Source organism: Monodelphis domestica, chromosome 6, assembly GCF_027887165.1.
Source record: "Monodelphis domestica isolate mMonDom1 chromosome 6, mMonDom1.pri, whole genome shotgun sequence".
Classification (NCBI taxonomy): Eukaryota; Metazoa; Chordata; class Mammalia; order Didelphimorphia; family Didelphidae; genus Monodelphis; species Monodelphis domestica.
The window spans coordinates 106053911-106074180 of NC_077232.1; the positions used below are offsets into that span (position 1 = coordinate 106053911).

The 20270-nt window shown below is 34.2% G+C and overlaps 1 protein-coding gene across 1 annotated transcript in view; it reads right to left on the minus strand.

The window, feature by feature from the left end:
- The window catches only part of ADGRA3 (adhesion G protein-coupled receptor A3), a 163271-nt gene that overhangs the window by 115097 nt on the left and 27904 nt on the right, over positions 1-20270 (minus strand). Inside the window, exon 2 of the mRNA XM_001368101.4 lies at positions 11141-11212. Within this exon, the coding sequence (XP_001368138.1) occupies positions 11141-11212 (72 nt within the window). The remainder of the gene's footprint in view (positions 1-11140; positions 11213-20270) is intronic.

The window sequence follows — 20270 nt, forward strand, 5'->3', positions numbered from 1 at the left end:
ATTACTTAACATTTGGTGTACACATCACTAAATTTATGCCATAGTATAAGAAGAAACATCAAAGGAAAATCTAAAGACTGAAAAAAATAGAAGAAAATGCAAGACATCTCATAATAAAAAAAAAAAACTGGCTTTCAAAAAAGGAGAGACTAAGAATCAATGAACTACCTTATATTGTAAATAAAAACAAGTTACTTCCTGAAAAAATCCTAAAATGAAAACTCCCAGAAATATAGTCAAAATCCAAAATTTCCAGCTAGCACAATAAGAAGCTAGAAAGAAAGGGTTCCAGTAACAAGAAATCACAAGTCAGGCTCACACAAGATTTAATAATTATCACTATAAAGGAACAATATTAATTCTTAGTAAAAATGAAATAATAATACCAAAAAACAAAAGATAAAAAGTATTCAACTAAGAATATCTGACACAGAATAGCCGATATGGGAATTTATTTTGTATGTTGTGGTAAAAGTAATAGCCAAATCCTTTCCCCCATGTAAAGCAGGCTCATTTTTCCTCAAAATATGTTAATACCATCTTCTAGATTTGAATGGTCGGTCATTCTTGACCACCTGAGTACAAAATAACAACAAAAGGGGCTCTGATGTGACCATAAGAAGAAAATGATGGGCAACCCCAACAAGGGAGCTTAGTTCAGTTAAATCATCTCCAGGTGCAATCAATGTCTATCCTTGTTAAATAGCACTCTCAATACACATATGGCTGAGTAAATCTCCTTTTTATTAATTATTGAAAGATCAGGGAATGTCTTATTTTGTTTGAATACCAAACCTAAACTTCCTAGAGACTGTTTTAAGTCAAGTCCGGTCTAGAACCTCTTCCTACCCACATTTGTTACAAGGTTTTTGCTTCTAAGACAAGGTAGTATCTGAACAAATAATGTTTATTAGAGAATTATTCAACAGTCCATCAAAGTTAAATTGATAACCTTATTTAATATATTCATTAAAAGTTATGGCATAAAGATTATGCTTACCAAATATATTTTGCAATTATTATGGAGAACCAGCAAAAAGGGCACAGCAAAGAAGTCCTCCAGATAGTTCCTGTTTGGGGATGGTATCATGCTGGTTAAATCAAGCCTTGAGACACTGAAGAATCTGAGTCTCATGAAAGAGATTTTTGTTCATTCAAATCAATATGGCTGTGTATCCACATCGAAAAAAAAAAGTGAATGAGGAAGGCCTATCTTCCAAATGATGTCATGCAATTAAATGGAAAAACTATAGAACCTGTCCATCACTATCTCTACTTTGGATAGAGGAAATGATTGAGTTGGTCCCAGAATTACACATGAATCTGAATTGTCTTCAGGAAAAAAAGAACCCCAATGACCCAAATGTCTCCCAGAGACAAAAGCCCATCTTTTTAATAAAATATTCTACTGGTAGTGTTGTATATTACAAGCCATGGAATCCTACAATCTTAATAATTAAAACTTAATATCATTCAAAACACAATGGAAACTTGTTCAGTGGGTAAGATTAGCCAAAATATATAGAAAATGAATAATTATTAAGAATGACTTAAAGAATAAAAACAAAGAAATATATATGAGCAAAAAAGGTCATAAGTAGTTAACATAGGACAGCTAGTGTGGAAGATATTCAATGGTCAGTAGACATCCACACAGTGAGAAGAAATGGCAAGAATCTTCTCCCTGATTCCATCCAAGTACACTGGCCCTATGCCAAACTTAAGGCATAATATGAGAAAGAATCACCTAACATGGACACTCAAAGAAGTATTGTGAGGGCAGCTGGATAGCTCAGTGGATTGAGAGCCAGGCCTAGAGACTGGAGGTTCTGGGTTTAAATCTGGTCTCAGACACTTCCTAGTTATGTGACCCATTGCCTGGTTCTTCCTGTTCCTCTGCCTCGGAACCAACACACAGTATAGAGGCTAAGACATAAAGTAAGGATTAAAAAAAAAAAAGTATTGACATGCATGTTTTATTTGGAAGGAGCTTGAAGAAGCTATTGGCCATTTGACTAAGATTTGAAATCCTATTCAAATTAGGATTACTAGAAATCATTTAAAACAGTCACCTAAAATGCATAGCAGATACCAGAAAATTCAGGTACAATATCTTTAATATCACTGACAAATAGATGGGTAAAAAATTTTAGGCAAGACATTTTTGGAATCCCATTATGATCAGGCAATGTTTCAATTATACCTTTCAAAGAGATAGAAAGTTCCATTAGAAAACCATAGACAGGTTCTAAGGATCTACGGAATATGTTGCCAAGAAGTTGACTAGGATCAGATACAATTTGTGATCAGAGAACAGAAAATATCTGAATTTTTTCCAACAGAATAGTTGTTATGCTATCATACATCTAAGTACACTAATGGCAAGTAAGTCATTCATGTCAATGATATAAACCATTAAGTATGAATTGTTTTACAAGTTATTAGGATTTCCATCTCCATAAGGAATGGCTACTACACACTAAATTCATCCTTCCCTTCTTTAATGAGAAGTCTTTTTTAAAAAGACTAACAGTATAAAGCATTCTTTTAAAGGTACTTCATAAAATATGTGATGTTACTAAGCATCATTTCACTTGAGATTTTAAGGCTGGAATTTATGTGCAATGTCATAAATTACACAGATAATTTATACTCCTGAGTCATATTAACCAACGAAATGTTAGAGAAGATTGTAAGATTAAAAAATTACTTTTAGAGATGGTTGATTAATACTACAATTAATAAAAAATCATATCAAGGAGTTTTATTATAGAAGGAAAGTACATTTAAATCCTATTACCTTATGCATGAAATACATTTTTGTGCCTTTTTTGCAAATTTCAAGTAGTTAAAAATGACAATGTTGTCATTTCTACAGTTTGTTACTATTATTTTCTCTCCAAAGATTTTGTGACCACTACAGTCTAAGAAATTATTCTCCAATGTCTTAAAAATTGTCAACAAAATTTGTTTTGATATTTTATTTGTAATTTATTTGTTATTTATCAGAAATGTAAATTTTTTTTAAGTTTTAAAATGTTATCAAATAACATTTTTATTACAGTTTCTCACATGTTCTCTCTAGCAATAAAGTGCCAAAATTGTAACTGAAATCGAATGAAAATAAAAAATCTTACATTAAAATATTTGCTTTATCTTTATTTTTCTAGGAAGATTCCTCTCATATAGTAATGTAATGGATTCTGTGATGGACCCTGTTCCCTTCACTGAATATTCTCTCACTTTTTACTTTTATCAGCATCCATGAATCTATCCTGGATGAAGATGATCCTTAATTCTGCACATATCCAATCCCAACGTCTTCATTAGAATTGTGATCCTACATCACCAATTACTTATGTTACATTTCATACTAGATTGTTATCTTTCTATGTCCAAAATGGAACTTTTCTCCCAATAACTCTCTTTTTTCAAATTTCCCTATCCCTGTCAAATGTGTCATCATCATCCTTTTATCTACCCAGGCCCTCCATAACCTCAGTTTTATAGTGATTTTTTTCCCTTTCCCTCAAATCATGTGTCCAAATAGTTACCAAATCTTGCCCAATTGTTTCCTTCACTAATATATCTATAGACTTAATTAGTTCAGGCTCTTGTTATGAGAGCAGCTACTGAACAAAATCATAAGAAAACTGAAGAAATAAAAAGAAATGACAACTAACAAATGATATTAGTTAAATGTGGACAAAACTGAGAATTTAAAATGGAGAATTTGCTTCAAAAATATAAACTATCCCAAAACAGAGCACCAGATAGATCTTAAATAACTGAATTTCAGAAAGAGAAATAAAACTGTCTATAACGAAACTACCAAAGAAAAAGTTCTTGTACTGATGGATTTATATAATTCTATCAAACTTTTCAAGAAAAAATAATATCAATATTACACAAGTTATTCTCAAAAAATGATGAAGATCCTTTACTATAATCTTTTGATGAAAGATATTTAGGCCTAATACCTAAACCATGGAAGGACAAAGCAGAGAACTATAAAAACCAATATCATAAAATATGATAAATTCAAAAAATGTTAATAAAACCTCTCAAATAGCCTACAGCAATAATGCCAAGAAATTATTCATTATAACCAAATTACATTTGGACCAAGGATACAAGGATGGTTCTGATCAACATAATTAATCATAATATTTGATATAATTCCAAAAATGGTAGTAATAGCAATAAGAGAAAAAAATTAACAGCATAAAGATAGCAAAGAAGAAATAAAATTATACTGTTATACATATATGAAGGAACTAAGTCCCAGGTTCCTACAGGGAATAAACAGTACAATCTAAATCTGTGCCCACCTAAGAGAGGTAGTATGTATGATAGTCTAAGGAATTATAGAGGATGGAAGAGGTACAGGGGATAAGGAAGGGTTTATAACAGGGAATGGAGGAGTTGTAGGGACAGAGGGAATATGGGTGCTGGTGAGGTAAAAGGAGAAAGATACCCCCTGCTAAGAGGCTGTCTTTGAAAAATGGGGTTCCTGAGAAATGGGCCAACTATGATAGCCTGAGGGGATGTCTTCTCTATTGATTGATGTTGAAGATACCCCAGGGCAGGTAAGTATGGACCCTCCAGAGGGACAAGCCTCCCCCTGGACCAAGGTCACCCAGCAGGGGTCCAATAAGGACCATTTATGGTTGAATGGCTGTCCTTAGGTTCTGTTCCCTCTATGTTCCCCTGAAATGATAGTCCTCTTATTTGACTGCAGGTTGTTTAACTAAAGATGAATTTAATAACAAGATTGAATTGGGAGGTATCAGGGAAGAGGGATGGGTTGTTCCCTATACTTTTTCCCAGATTGGGTTTGAGTCTCTCTCAGCTTTTGAGCTGAGGCCAGGCCTCTCAGGCTGGTGGAAGGTTTCTTTAAATGCTGTCTATGGGGGGCAGCTGGGTAGCTCAGTGGATTGAGAGCCAGGCCTAGAGATGGGAGGTCCTAGGTTCAAATCTGGCCTCAGACACTTCCCAGCTGTGTGACCCTGGGCAAGTCACTTGATCCCCATTGCCTAGCCCTTACCACTCTTTTGCCTTGGAGCCAATATACAGTATTGACTCCAAGATGGAAGTTAAGAGTTTAAAAAAAAATGCTGTCTATGCTAATCTGTGCTAGTTTTCTTAAGTTCAAAGTCTTTAGTGGTAGACAGCAAGAGGAAGAAAAGGTTCTGACGTTCAGAGCTGGTTGGGCTTGTCTCTTCTGGCTGACACCACTAAAAACCAGTCTTAAGTTCAAACTGCTCCCCTTAAATCCTTTTGTGAGATGACACAATCACAGGAATCCAGGTAGAGCACACAGCTGGGAAAAATCCAGGAAAAGATGTACTTCTATCCAGAGACAGGGAGAGAGCACTCCTTCCAGTCGGAGGACCAGGAAAGAGAGACCTTGAGAGCAACTGTCACTCTCTCAGTCATCCTTCTCCCCACCAACTGTCATCATTGTCAATATCTTCACTCTAATATTCCAACTGCTGTTTGTTCCACCTCAGTGGCAGAACAGAGCCTGATTTAGTTTTCCTTTCCACACATGGTATATAGTAAAGGCACTAGATTAAAGTGGAGTGAAAGGCACCAAATTAAAATACAGATCAGCCACTTATTACTTGTGCAGTCTTGGTCAAGTTTTCATTCTATCTGTGTACAGGTAAAATGAATAGGTTACAGGCCTCTGTGGTTCTTCCCAGATCTAAATCTGTGATCCCAGGGCCATTTCCCCTACCTCCAAGTTCATGAGTTCAGTTTCTTCCTTTTGCTGAACAATGTAAAGACAAAGATTCATATCCAGAAACTATGTAACTTAATCATTAGGAGAAAACTGAAGTACTGAGGTGAGGTTTTCATTTCTTCTTCCACTAATCACCCAAACAAAAAGCATTGAATAAATGTTGCTGTGTCAGACATCAAGTTAAGAACTAGGAATATAAAAAGAAGGCAAAAAAAAGTCTACATTAAAGACCTTACATTTTAATGGAGACAACATGTAAAAAGATACAAAGTAAATGAGAATTATCCAAAGAGGGGAAGGTTCTAGAAGCTGGACTTGGGAAACTAGAGAAGCTCCCCAACAGGAAAGTGTCACTGCAACTGTGTAATGAAGGGAATTGAAAGAAAATGAATAGGGAAAGGTAAGTAGAAAGCAGACAGGAAGTGTTAAATCACAGACCTAAGATGATGACAGCAATAAAGGAAGCCCCCAGAAATCAGACACTATATCATGAGACTCTGCGTCCTTAGATATAATGAACTAAATTATGGGGGTTGGGACACACATTCCCTTCAGTCCTCCCCATGTGCTGATATTTTATTTTGATTATAAAACTCTTATACCAAAAAGGGGGCTGCCCCCAATTGCTTCCTGTCAACGTTTCTATTGGTCACTTTAATATGATAAGAAACACCCAAATATAGTTACATCCTCCATGAAATGTGTCTTTTTGGATCCTTATGTATCCTAGTGAGATGATATCATACATGGAATGATCATTAGGGAGGCTAATATTTTGCAATGACTCGGAAGGTGGAATGTAGAAAGTTACTGCCTTTTGATTCCTAAAACAACAGTTTGATTTTAAGGCAAAAAAAGTTTGATCTTAAGACTGAACTGGCTTCTCCCCCCGGCTAAGATAGGGTAGAAACAAGTTCTTTGTTTTAACTATAAAAAGGATTCTCTTAGGTAATGAATGCCATGCTGGGAAACTCCACACATGTAGCCATTCTAAATACCACATGATTACTTCTTAAGACCAGAAAACTTGTCTCAAGTCCTGATTAGGGTCCAAGGCCTCCAATCAGAGGCATGGGAAAGGGATATCACAAAGAAGGAGACAAGTCAGCCCTTTTTTCCTAGAACCAAGGACTCTGAAGGGTAATCTGCCAGGTTTGAGGCTAGGTCAGCTTGTTGGTGGAGGATATGGCCAGTCATGCAGTTTGTATTTTCTCTCTCTCTTTCTCTAGTTTACTTTGTTCTATTTAGCAAATAATAATAAAATTAAGATACAGTTTCCAGATAATTTAATAATATGATTTAGACACAAAGGATGATACCATAAACAAATTAGAGAAACATAGAATAGTTTACCTGTCAGATATATAGATAAGAGAATAATTTATGATCAAACTAGATCAAACTAGAGAAAGAATTATAGGATGTAAAATAGACAATTTTGATTGTATTAAATTTAAAAGTTTTTGTACAAAAAAAATCAAAGCATCAAAGGAAAGTAGGAAGGCAGAGGGGGGTGTGGTTCTTCAAAGCAAGTATCTCTGATAGGTCTCCTTTCTCAAATACATATAGAACAGTCAAATTTATAAAAATAAAGTCATTATCCAATTGATATATGATCAAAGGATTTGAAAAGGCAATTTCTAGATGTAGAAATCAAAGCTAACTAAAGTCGTATAAAAAAATGTTCTGAATCACTCTTTAGTAGAGAAATGTAAACTAAAACAACTCTGATATACCACTTCAAATCTATCATATTGGCCAATATTATAGAAAAGGAAAATAATAAATGTTGGAAGCAATGTGGGAAAATTTGGACATTAATGCACTATTAATGTAGTTATGTTCTGATCTAGTCATTCTGGAAAACAACTTGGAATTATGTCTTAAGGGGTTCTAAAATCCTGCATACCCTTGATCTAGTGACATCACTCCTAAGTCTATATTCCAAAGTGATTTTCAAAAATGGGAGTGGGGGAGTATCTATTTATTCAAAAACATTTATAGGATTTTTTCCCCCTAATTGACTATTTTCTATGGTAGAGATATCAAAAACTGCTGGCAATAGAAACCAGATTAAAATGTAGTTGGGAAAATGTAGTAAAAAGAATCCTTTATTCTCTTTGCCTACATGAGGGTACATCAATAGATGATAATGCACAAAGACAATTGTCATTCTCGGTCACCAAGAGACTACCACTACTACTAAGTACTCCTACTTAGTACACCTGTAGTAGATTGAAGATTTGTCTACCTTTTAAATTGAAGCAACAAAAGACTGAACACCCTACTTAGTGCTAGGTTAGAAGCCAGCAAGATACTTGGAGAGCTCCACCAATTTTAAACTCAGAAACTTGTGAATTCTTTTAAAAGTTCACACCCTCAGAAACTGTTCAATCAGGAAAGTATGAATCTTTTTTATGAGAAATTGACCTTCAAAAAGTGAAAAGTTGATCCCACAGACACTGCCACAGGGCAGTGCTAAACAGTTTGGAAAATGTGATTGGCCCCTGTAAAGAGGGGAGGAGACAAGTCACCATAAAAGCAAGCCCCAAACTCCCTCAGAGAAGATGATCTTTGAGAAGATAGTCTGAAGAGATTGTCTTCTGGAGATAGTCTTCTAACTGGGGAGAGTCTTCTAGGGAGCTTTGCTGGAGACTGAAGCTTGGATCATGGGTTTGGTGTTCAGCTTCAACTTAGACGCTGACTACTTCCTTGAAAGTCTGACTAGTTTCCTGGTTTCCTAAGAGACTAGTTTCCATCTTGGAGGAAGTTACTCACTATCAAGCCCTCCTGGTTGAGATCTAATTAATCTCTGCCTGGATTAAGCAGAGGCAGGCCAAAACATTTATTTAGGTTGATAGGATAGATAACTTTCCTATTCCCCAAACATTTCTTTTCTTTATTGTTTCCTCTCTATTTATAAATACTTATAAATTTCTGACTCTAGATATAATATTGGTGACCATATAATTTCATAAAATTATTGTCCAACCATTAATTTTCAACTTCATACCACCAAACTGAAAAATATAAGTTTATTTCCTAATACTAATGAAAAGCAAAAAGATCAAGAATGTTCTGTTCATTTTGCATGATAATAAAGTTATGCTTAAGATTCCTCAAGCTAAACTTCAGCAATATGTGAACCAAAAATTACCAAAAGGGCAGATTGGTTTTCAAAGGGAAAGAAGTTAAGCTGCCAATATTCACTGGATTATGGAAAAACCAAAGGAATTACAGTAAAAGATCTACTTCTGCTTCACTGACTACACTAACACCTTTGAGTTGATCACAACAAAAGAGATGGGGACTACCAGATCATCTTACTTGTCTCCTAAGGAGCCTACACAAGTCAAAAAGAAACAGTTAGAACTGATCATGGAATAATTGATTAACCAATTAAGACTGGAAAAGGAACACAACCAAACTGTATATCAACACCTTATTTAATACATTTATTATTTACATAATGCATTTATTTATTAATATGTCATATAAAACATCAGGCTGGACAATCAAAAGCTGGATTTACAATTGCTGGGAGAAATATTAACAATTTCATTTATTCAGATAATATCACTCTGATGGCAGAATATAAAGAATCAAAAAGTCTCGTCATAAGGTAGAAAGAGAAGAGTATAACAACTAATTTTAAGCTTAATATCAAAAAACCTAAGATCATGGCAACTGGTCCCATTATTTCCTGGCAAACAGATGGAGAAAAAATGGAAATAGTATCAGATTTTATATTCTTGGGCTCAAAAGACTACAGCCATGAAATTGTGAATCTTAAAAACTACTCAGACTGTACCTTAGAAGATTTGGTTTAGCTATTCCCTTATTGTAACAATGGAGATATTTGGTCTAACAAGAATCAGGAATATTTTGGGAACTTTACATTACTCCACCCTAATTAGATATACTTTAGGGGAAGATAAAAGTTGTAAACTCCTGATTGAACAATGAAGGTACTTAACTCATACCTTATAGTGAAGCTAGAACCTTAAGATAGTTCTATTTTTAGATCTAATACAAAAAGGTGTTAAGTACCTGTAAAGGTTAAATTAATCACAAAAAGGTCAAGTAACTTACAAAAGGGTGAGCTTAACAAAGATGTGTGAAATACTCAGAAGATATAATCTAACCAGAGGAGGTAAGAACTAAAGAGTGTTGAGAACTAAGAATGGGCAGTCCTTGAAAAAAGTGTCTACTGTGACTGGTAGATGTGAAAATTTAGGGGAGGTGACAGAATAGAAATTTTCTTTAAAAGGAAGGGGTAAAAAGTCAATTGAGGGAATTAAGTTGAATTGAATTAGATTCTGAACTCAGTTCAGGAGATTCAGTGGAGGACTGGAACCCAGCTTGGAGACGGTCTCATGATGAGTGATAAGACTGACTCCCTCTCCCTTAGGGTCAGAGAGGCCACTTTGGCCTGCGCTCTCTCTCGCTCTCTCTCGCTCTCTCTCGCTCTCTCTCTCCCCTTCCCTTAATTTACCTTAATTAAAATCTCCATAAATCCCCAGCTGACTTGGGTATTTTTCATATTTGGCAATTTCCCACGGCAACCACTTATTTAGATTTTAAGTCAAAACACTAAAATTATCCTTACAAAATTAAAAGTCAATTGCTCTTTGGAAGGAAAGCTATGATAAATCTAGACAACATACTAATGCAGAGACATCACTTTGCCAACAAAGGTCCATATAGTCAAAGTTAAAATCTTCCATGGCTGGAAGAGTTGGGTTATAAGAACAGATGAGCAAAACAGAATTGATGCTTTAGAACTGCAGTAGTAGAAAAGACTTGAGAATCCTTTAGATAGCAAACCAATTTAATCTATACCTAAAGAAATAATTCAGACTATTCAGTAGAAGGTCAAACACTGAAGCTGAAGTTTAAATTCTTGGGCTACATAAGAAAAAGATAGGACTCGCTGGAAAAATTCCTGATGTTGGAAAATATTGAAACAAAAAAGCAAAAGGGACAGCAGAGGATGAAATGGATAGATAAGTGTCGTGGAAGCAATGAATGTGAGGTTAAATAGCCTTAGAAAGATAATAGAAAGACCTGGCATGCTATGGTCAATGGGGTGACAAGAATCAGGCACAACTGAACAAGTCAATATGCAACACAGGGATCCTTATGTATATTTTAGTCATCCTATTTCTATTTGATACAAGTGCTTTAAGGTATGCTCATTTAAGTTCTACTCTTTAAAAGGACCCATGGTTTGGAATTATATTGGAATTTTTATTTAAATGTAATTTCCTGTTTTGAAGTGAACAGGTTCATGATGGACACAAAAAATATCTCTAGCAATTAGATCAGAAGTGAAGTTAATATTTAAATATGCAAACTATAAAATAGTAAGAGATTTAAAGCAATACTTACAGTCTTTCCAGAAGACTTAACCCTGAAAATGAACCATTCTTCAACTCTGATATTTTATTGTTGCTCAGAATCCTAAAAATAAGAAGGAAAAAAATAAGATACTAATGCACACACCCTGCCCATTTCTGTTTCAAAGAAATTTGAATCTTGTCACTTATGTGACCATGAGCTTCCTGTCAAGCAAGAAAAACAGACTACATGCAACACTTACAGAGAAAGTACAACAATACAATATAAAGGAATGTTGAATAGAATAGTAATCAAATGGTATTGAGAAATATCACAATTTTAATAATTATATAGTCGAGGTAAGTAAGTATTCAAAACAGCAATAAGATACATCCATTCAATCACCCTTGACTGTTAGTTCACCTTCTCAAATCACTTTTTAAAAATCTCCCTCCTTTTCTATAACATGTTTTCTAGTATTTAACTTACACAAAACTGCCCTATAAAATAAACACCCCACCAGAGAAATGAAGAAGTTTGAGTTCTTGAAGAAATTAATGAAAAAGTATTTCTATAATGCTTTGTGTGTGCCAATGCTATCCATACAAATAGAAAAAGCCAAGCAGTTACTTCTCTCAAGGAATTGAAAATCTACTTATGGGAAAACAAAGTTATCTAGCCTTTATATAGTACTTTAAAGTTCACAAAGTATTTTACATGTTCTTTTATTTGACCTCACAACAAAATAAGTGCTATTTTATCCCTTCACTTTTTTTTATTTGTTTTCTTACAGATAAGTAATCTGAGGTTGAAAAGGTTTAAGACTTTCCCAAGGGCACATGACTAGTATCTGAAATAGGATTTGAATTCCAGTATTTTTATTCCAAATCTGGTGCTCTATCCACTATATTACATACATAATAGTTCAGCTGCAGAATAAATGATATGGTCCAAAAATTCTAACCAAGGATGAAGTTAGCAGGTTAGTTAAGAAATCCCAAAAAACCTTAAGGTACATCCAAAGATCAGATGACAGTGTCTGTGGGTCTGTAGAACATAAGAGCAAACTTTAAGGCCCCAGGGAACTTCAGACACAATGGCAAAAAATATTATAAGATGTGGTGGTCCTCCATCTCACCAAGACTCCCAGCTTATCAAGTGATGTGAACAGCTTTTTCCAAATGGCTACCCCACACTGGGTTTGTCACCTGGATAATGTAAAGAACAAAGGGAAATAAAGGAGGGTCACCCTAGCTTACTTTTTGCCAAAGAATCTTGTCTGCATGTAGTCTAGAATTTTTGAATAAGGATTGTTAAAGTTTTTTTTTAAGTAATATAACCTACCAAAAACAACCTAGCATCACTTCAATTTATTTTATTACTATAAAGCAATGTTCATTTCGTTTCTTAAAATAATTTTTTTTTAAACCCTTACCTTCCATCTTGGAGTCAATACTGTATATTGGCTCCAAGGCAAAAGAGTGGTAAGGGCTAGGCAATGGGGATCAAGTGACTTGCCCAGGGTCACACAGCTGGGAAGTGTCTGAGGCCAGATTTGAACCTAGGACCTCCCATCTTTAGGCCTGACTCTCAATCCACTGAGCCACCCAGCTGCCCCCTTAAAATGAATTTTAATAGCAATAAATTTAGATAAATATGGAACATGCTGGATATACCAGTTTGGAAAGACCTGGATTCATTCCTCCCTTTTTCCATGTACTGCCTCAGTGATAAAGGTCTTAATCTCTCAGTGTCCCAGATAATTATAAAACTAAAGAGATGAACTGCAGCTCTAAGAAGAGCTCTCCAAATTGGGACATCTCATACCAATGAATTTACAGAGCCAAATACTTCTCCCTCCCCAACTGAAAAAAGTAATCAATCATGATTTGAAATTTTCCAAACTGTTATAAAGCTCAGAAATAGGTAATAACTAGTCAACTTCTATTATTTTCTGATAAATGAAAAATGTACAAGTCAAAATTGTTAGAAAGTAATAGCTCTGTAGAAAAATTTACCAGTCAGATCAATGGATATAGGAAGCATATATAACTTAAGAAGTAAAAGAGAGGATCACAGGAAATAAAATGGATAACTTTGATTATGTAAAATTTAAAGTTTTCCCAGAAATAGAATCAATGCAGTCAAAATTGGAGAGCAGGAAACCTGGAAGGGTGATGGTGGTGGTGGGACATTTTGCAGTAAGTTTATCTGATAAAGGCCTCATTTCTCAAATATATAGGGAACTAAATTAAAATTACAAAAAATAAGAACCATTACTCAATTGATCAATGGTCAAAGAATATAAACTTGCAATTTTTAGAAGAGATCAAAGCTAATAATAGTCACAAAAAAATGTTCTTAATCAGTACCGATTAGAAATACTAATTAAAACAAGTCAAGGTACCACCTCATACCTATTAAGTTTGGCTAACATGAAAGAAAAGTAAAATGACAAGTGCTGGAGATGTGGAAAGATAAGAACATTAATACACTATTGATGGGAGTTGTGAACTGGTCTAATCATTCTGGAGAACAATTTGGACCTATACCCAAAGGGCTATAAAATTATGCATACCCTTTGCCCTAACAATACCACTCCTAGATCCGTATACCCAAAAAAAAAATCAAAGGGAAAATGACCTAACTGTATAAAATTATTATAGCAGCTCTTTCTATGGTGACAAAGAAATGGAAATCAAGGGAATGTGCATCAATTGGGGAATAGGTAAATAAATTCTAATATATGAATGTGTTGGAATATCATTGTGCAATAAGAAATGATGAGGAGTTTTGTTTCAAAAAAATCTTGGAAGATATGCATGAAATGATACAAAGTGAAGTGTGCAAAACTAAGAAAATACTATACTCTAATAGCAATATTTCAACAATGATAAATTGTAAAACTTAACTACTCTGATCAATAATACAATGATCCATGACAATTCCAAAGGACCCATGATGAAAAATCCACCCCCAAAAGATAGAAATGATGAACTCTATAACTCGGTTTTTTCACTTTATGCTTCTTGCTTTTTATTGTTGTCTTTTATTTTTTTGGAACACGGCTAATACAGAAATATTTTGCATAACTTCACATGTATAATTGTCTTCTAAATAACTGAAGGAAGGGAAGAAAGGAAAAGAATTTGAAAACTCAAAAAAAATTTAAATGAATGTTAAAAATAAACTTTAAATTTAAAAATAGCTTAGAAATTCAGAACAGGAAAGGATCTTAGAGATCATCTAATACAAGCATCTTATTTTACAGAAGAAGGAATATACAAAAAACTTTGCCCAAGATAATTTGAAACTATGTTCACAACTCCAAATCTAATATTTATTCTGCTACAACACAATTCCTTTTTTTAACTTATAGAATTTCATACATAGAGACCTTAGAGATAATCTAATATAAATCAATAAGTATCTCTAGGGGTTTTGCTCTGAATATAAAAGGCATCAACAGATGATTATGTATGTTTGTTGAATAAAATGAGCAACCTTTAAATACATGTGTGTATATGTGGTACAACCAAAAAAGTAGATACAAATAAAAACAATTAAAAAGTCCATTTCCATTTGCATCCTGACTTTGGCTATGGAATGAAAAGCCAAATGAAGAAATGGTTTCCGAAAAGCTTTTTATAAGGTAGCTATTTCTCTGGAGGATAGTGAATGACTCTAACTTAGTATTACTTCAGCAAAAAGAATGTCAGTTGCTCAGTCATAAAGGTTTAGTATAATAAATGATAGGTTTTATTGAAAACAGTAAAAAATAAGATATTTTATCATATTTTAAAATGTTATAAATGTAACCTTAAAAATACAGTTTACAACCTCATGTTAATATATTCGGTCTATACATTACTTGATATGTTTAAGGATGTTGTGCAAGAAAACAGGATTGGTATAAATAAATCTATCTACAAGACAGGTTTTATACCCTATTTTAAAACTTTCAAAGCCTATGAAACTAGGAAATGCATAATATTATGTGTCATTATAAACCTAAAAACTATTTGTAATCAATATTTTTGCTGACATTTTAAAATTTCAAACTTTTTAGAAGGTAACTAAATAAAAAATATAAAACTTGCACAAATGTGACAAAATTCCTAGATTCCACTTCTGTTCTTCACTACTAATACACTATGTGATCTATGGATAATGCCAGTAGTCCTATTCTGGCTCACTGCTTTTGAATTTAAAGAACCATCAGAGAGTTTGGTGCCTCCCTGCTAAACTTAACACAGTATGAAATAAGTTCAGCTCTTGAATGGCTAAATCATTTATACCAAAGCCATAGAAAAAGAAATAAGACTTTTAACAAATAAGCATAAAAGAAGTCAAAAATACTAAACAAATTAAAGAGTACTCAATGTACTTGTGATCTATACACAGAGGCGGGCATTATAATATTTCTTTTCTAATAAAGAGTAAAGTTTCAACAAGTGGCTATTGCAGTATCACTTCATGAATAGCATCAAATAAAGGAGGCCATTTTATGCGATAGATGTGAATTTGGTATCACAGGAAGTTTTTACCAATGCTTCTAAAACATAATAAACTTTTTCCAATATACTGATTTATTAGCCACATAATGACAAAAGCCAAAGTAAATCTGACAATACAAGAGACAAAAAAAAAGTTTTATGCTCTGGAGTTCATGTCTTAAGAGTCTTAAGAAAATTGAGCCCATTAAGAATACTGAGGGGAGTCAGAGGAAATTATAGAAGGTTATTAAAACTTAGTATTTCACTTTAAATCCTACATTAAAATGTCTTTTTTTAATATATTTTGCCTAGGAAATTGCCTTCAGTTAAGTCAAGTGGGAAGGGTGACACATTATTCACAAGATGTTGTCTGACAACATTCTAATCAAGTACTTGAAGGACAGCATAGATAGCATGCTCATCATATTTACAGGTGACAAAATTGGGAAATATAACAGAATTACTGTTTTAAAAAAACTGCACCTTCAATCTGCCTGTGAACCCCGCCCCATTACCTCAGGGAACTGAGGAAGTGCCAGCATAGGGCAGCTGGGAAAAGGGGCGGGGCATGCACAAAATGTCCTCAGGTGCCCTGGAGAGGGAAACAGAGCAGGGCTTGCCACATCTTCCCCAACACAGCAGCTAAGAGGAGGGACATAGCATATCCGTTCTCTGGGACCAAAGCTATGTAGAATAGTTATTCCAAGTTAGGCCTTGCTTTATCATTTTTTGGAGTAATATTATTTGTAAGTGTTGTATTTGATGTTCTTTAAAGGGCAGAGCTGGGATTTGGATCTAAATATTTTGACTCTAAATCCAACACTCTTTGCACTATGCTGCTTATAAAAGACAGCTGGAATCAGGTTTTGAAGGATTTTTATTTTAAATTAAGTAATCTAGATTCAGCTGGGATCCATAGAAAGTTTTTCAGTATGGAAGTGAAGTTAAGTGTTTATTAAGTGTCTACTCTGCTAACACATAAAACCAATAAATATAAAGTATGAATTGGAGAGATGTTGTCTTCCTAGGTATTCCTAGATGCTTGCCACAAAGAAACTGTTTAACAAAGATTTGTTGAGGCAAACCAAGGAGGAAGCTATTATAATGGTCTATTCAAGAGATGAAGGTGTGAAACTTCTACAGTGTTATGAGTGGAAATGGAGAAAAGGTAACAATGAGGTACTTTGGATGGGGAAAAAAAGGGTGTCATGCTACCTCCGTATAGTGCCTTCTAGTTATAAAATACATGATCACCCTTATAAGATAAAGGCTATTGCTCAGATGGAATCAAAAGGATTTAGAAATGGATCAAATGTTGGCTGAGAACCAAAGACAGGTCTCAGGTTGTGTCTGAGTGACTGGAAGAAAACTGATAACAGGACAGTTATAAAATAGGGATATTTTCAAGTTAAAAAGACCATGCTGACAATGCATAATATAAAAATTTCAACAAATATTAGGTATTAACTAGTCCAGACACTGTAGAGCATCACAGGTCTGTAAGCTAGACTTGGTTCAACTAACAAATATAAGACTAACATTTTAAGAACAATATACGGTATATCTATTTTAGCTACCGAAGAATTTGTTGATACCTCATTCATAAAAATAAGTTATTCCTTAAAATATGGCTATAAAATTTTATATAATTGTTTTCTGCTAAACTTTCATCAAAATAAAACTTTGGTCTCAAAGCATAACAAATCACACAATATACAATAAATAATCTAAAAGTTACTATAAAGGAATTGAAAAATGATAAAATAATTAAAATTAGAATACAAAAAATAAAAACATCAAAAACTGGTATCTCTGTTTAGAAAGATATGCTCAATTATGCTCTATAAGATCAGAAAACTATAGATGTATAGCTAGAAGAGTCCTTAGAAGTCACTTAGTCCAATTCTCTTCACTTTACCCATGAAGTACAGGACAGAAAGTTCAGTCCATTTGTCCAAGGTCACACAGTGAGAGCCAGGATTCTGAAACTAAGTCCTCTGGTTTTAAATACAATACTCTCTAATTATTAGAGTCTAATAGAAGAACAGGCAATGATTATTAGTTTCAAAGTAAGAATTAGCATCTTTTATTTTCAGGGTCAATTACCAGTCAAAGAACTGAAATTTATTTGTTCTAGAGAATATTCATACAAGGTATTTGGCCATTGCCAAATTTTGATCCCCCCCCAAAAAAATGGGTTAGTTGATATCCAGTTTTATTATGTCTATTAATTATGGTTAGCTCTACAGATATAGGTAAAAATTAGGAGAGATAAGAGGCCTTTGGGAAAATCTTAATGTAGGCTTGAAGCAATCTTACATTCATTTTTTTCTGACCAATCTGTAAGGGGGAAAAATGAAGGGAAGCCCACAAAACTAAGACTATGCATAAGAAAAAGCAAAGGTTTGCAGGAAGGTCTGATCACATGCATATAATTGAAAAAAGAGTGCCAGAATGGGGGGCAGGGGGTGCCAAAGGGCTAAAAGGCCAAACCTGAAGACCCAAGGGGTCCATTGATTACTGGACACCAAGGAGAGCAGAGAGTCACTTCCTGTTGGCCATCTTGTATAGGCCAAAAAGAGGTAACTGACTTTTCTGACTAATACCTGGAGGTTCCTGTGTTACCTGTCATCAAGATATTTCAGGAAGTATTTTCATCCCTGAATCCAGATATCAGCTTCTGTGACTCTGGGAGCAGTGACATTTTCTGCGACATTATGATTTTGGGTGTGTGAAATGCAAAGACCCAGTAACTCTACCATAGAGAAGAGCCCAACCATCTTGATGGGTCTCTGGCCTCAAGGGTGAACTCATCACCATTATAGAGATCTTATCATGACAAACACTCTATTAGTCTCTATTTATTAGTGGACCAATAGTTCAGAATTAGTTAGCTAGATTTCTTGTGGTAGAGAGAGATAGAATAGAGATAGAATAGCCCTCAACTCTATGAAGAAAGTCCATGAGGACTCAGAGTGGGATTTTGGGTGAAGAAACTAGATTTACTAGATTTTCTAGATTTAGGGACTCTGTTTCTCTGGTCCACTATCATTCCTTCTGAGAAATAAGTTTAATAAACCAAATACTGTTTACATCAACGTACAGCAGTCATATTGCATTCAAACAACATCTACAGGTGAGGCCTAACATTGGCCTACAGATTGCTATCAACCAAAACTTTATCAACAGTCCTAGTTCAAGTAATTACCTTATTTCAGATCATACTATGTCTCAGCATAATACTTATCAAAATAATCATTCTACAAGCATCTTTTTTATTATAATTCAGCTTATTATATTTCATAGCTCTTTGTTTTGTTTTTTTACAAATTGAGGATTTGTGGCAACCATATTGAACAAGTCTATGGTGTCATTTTTCCTCAAAGCATGTGCTCACATTGTGTCTCTATGCACATTTTGATAATTCTGGAAAAATTTCAAATTTTATCATTATTATAATATCTGCTATATTGATCTGTGATGTTACTATTAGAATTATTTTGGGATGCTATGATCTGAGCCAGTATAAGAAGGCACACTTAATTGATAAATGTGTTTGTATGTGTGCTGCCTGAGTCATCAACTAATATTTCCTTCCTTCTCTTCAGGATTCCCTGAGACAGAACAATACTGAAATTGTCAGTTAATAATCCTATAATGGCCTCCATGAGTTCAAAGTGAAAGGAAGAGTCAACTGAAGCTTCAGTGTTACCTTATTTTAAGAAACTGCTACAGGCACCCCAACCTTCAGCAATCACCACCTTGGTCAGTCAGCAATCATGATCATCACTGAGGTAAGAACCTCTACCAGCAAAAAGATGATAATTATTCTTTATAAATAAGATATTTTAATTAAGGTACATACATTTTTTAAGCATAAGACTATTGTACACTTAATAGACTATAGCATAGTGTAAACATAACTTTTATGTGAATTGGCAAATCAAAAAATTTGTGTGACATCCTTTATTGCAATTTTATCAAAGACTAGAGTCAAGAAGAGAATGGGGGCAAGATGCTATGTAGCCTGGAGATGTAGAGGAGAGAAAACCAAATTCACAGAGGAAAAATCTTATAGAGAGAAGGGAAGTGAAGCGCTTGAAGACAGAAGGTTTTACAACAATAGCTGTAAAGAGTGACCTAAGAAGTGCTTTTATCTGATACAAAATACAAAAGTGAAAGAGTTATCTTCACAAAGACATTCTCAAATTTCAGCTAAACTGAATTTTAGCTTCACTAAAATTAGATAACAAATCTGTATTTAGCACAAGCAGCACTAGGCTAGTTGTGTGGACTTCCTCCAGCAGCACTCAGAAGCATAAGTAGGAGAAGACCAAGGAGATAGTGGGATTAATTCAGGGTTAGTGTTTGACAAAGCATAAGTGACAAGGGACAAGGGATTCAAGAGTAGAAGATGGTATAATTTTCAGTTTAATACTAGAAAGGAGGAAAGTAAAGTCATAGTAGGGGTTAACTGCATGGGATAATATTGAGAAGAGGAACTGGAGTTTGTGGTAAGACTGAAGAATAGGTCTAGAAACACAAAGAGATAGAAGATTATGATACTATAAAAATTTTTCAAAATTCTTGGCCATGAGACTGAAATGTGATTATGGTGAAGTGAAAGCTATAGGAATTGATAAAGTTAAAGAACTGGTAAATTAAGGCATTTGAAAGAACATCAA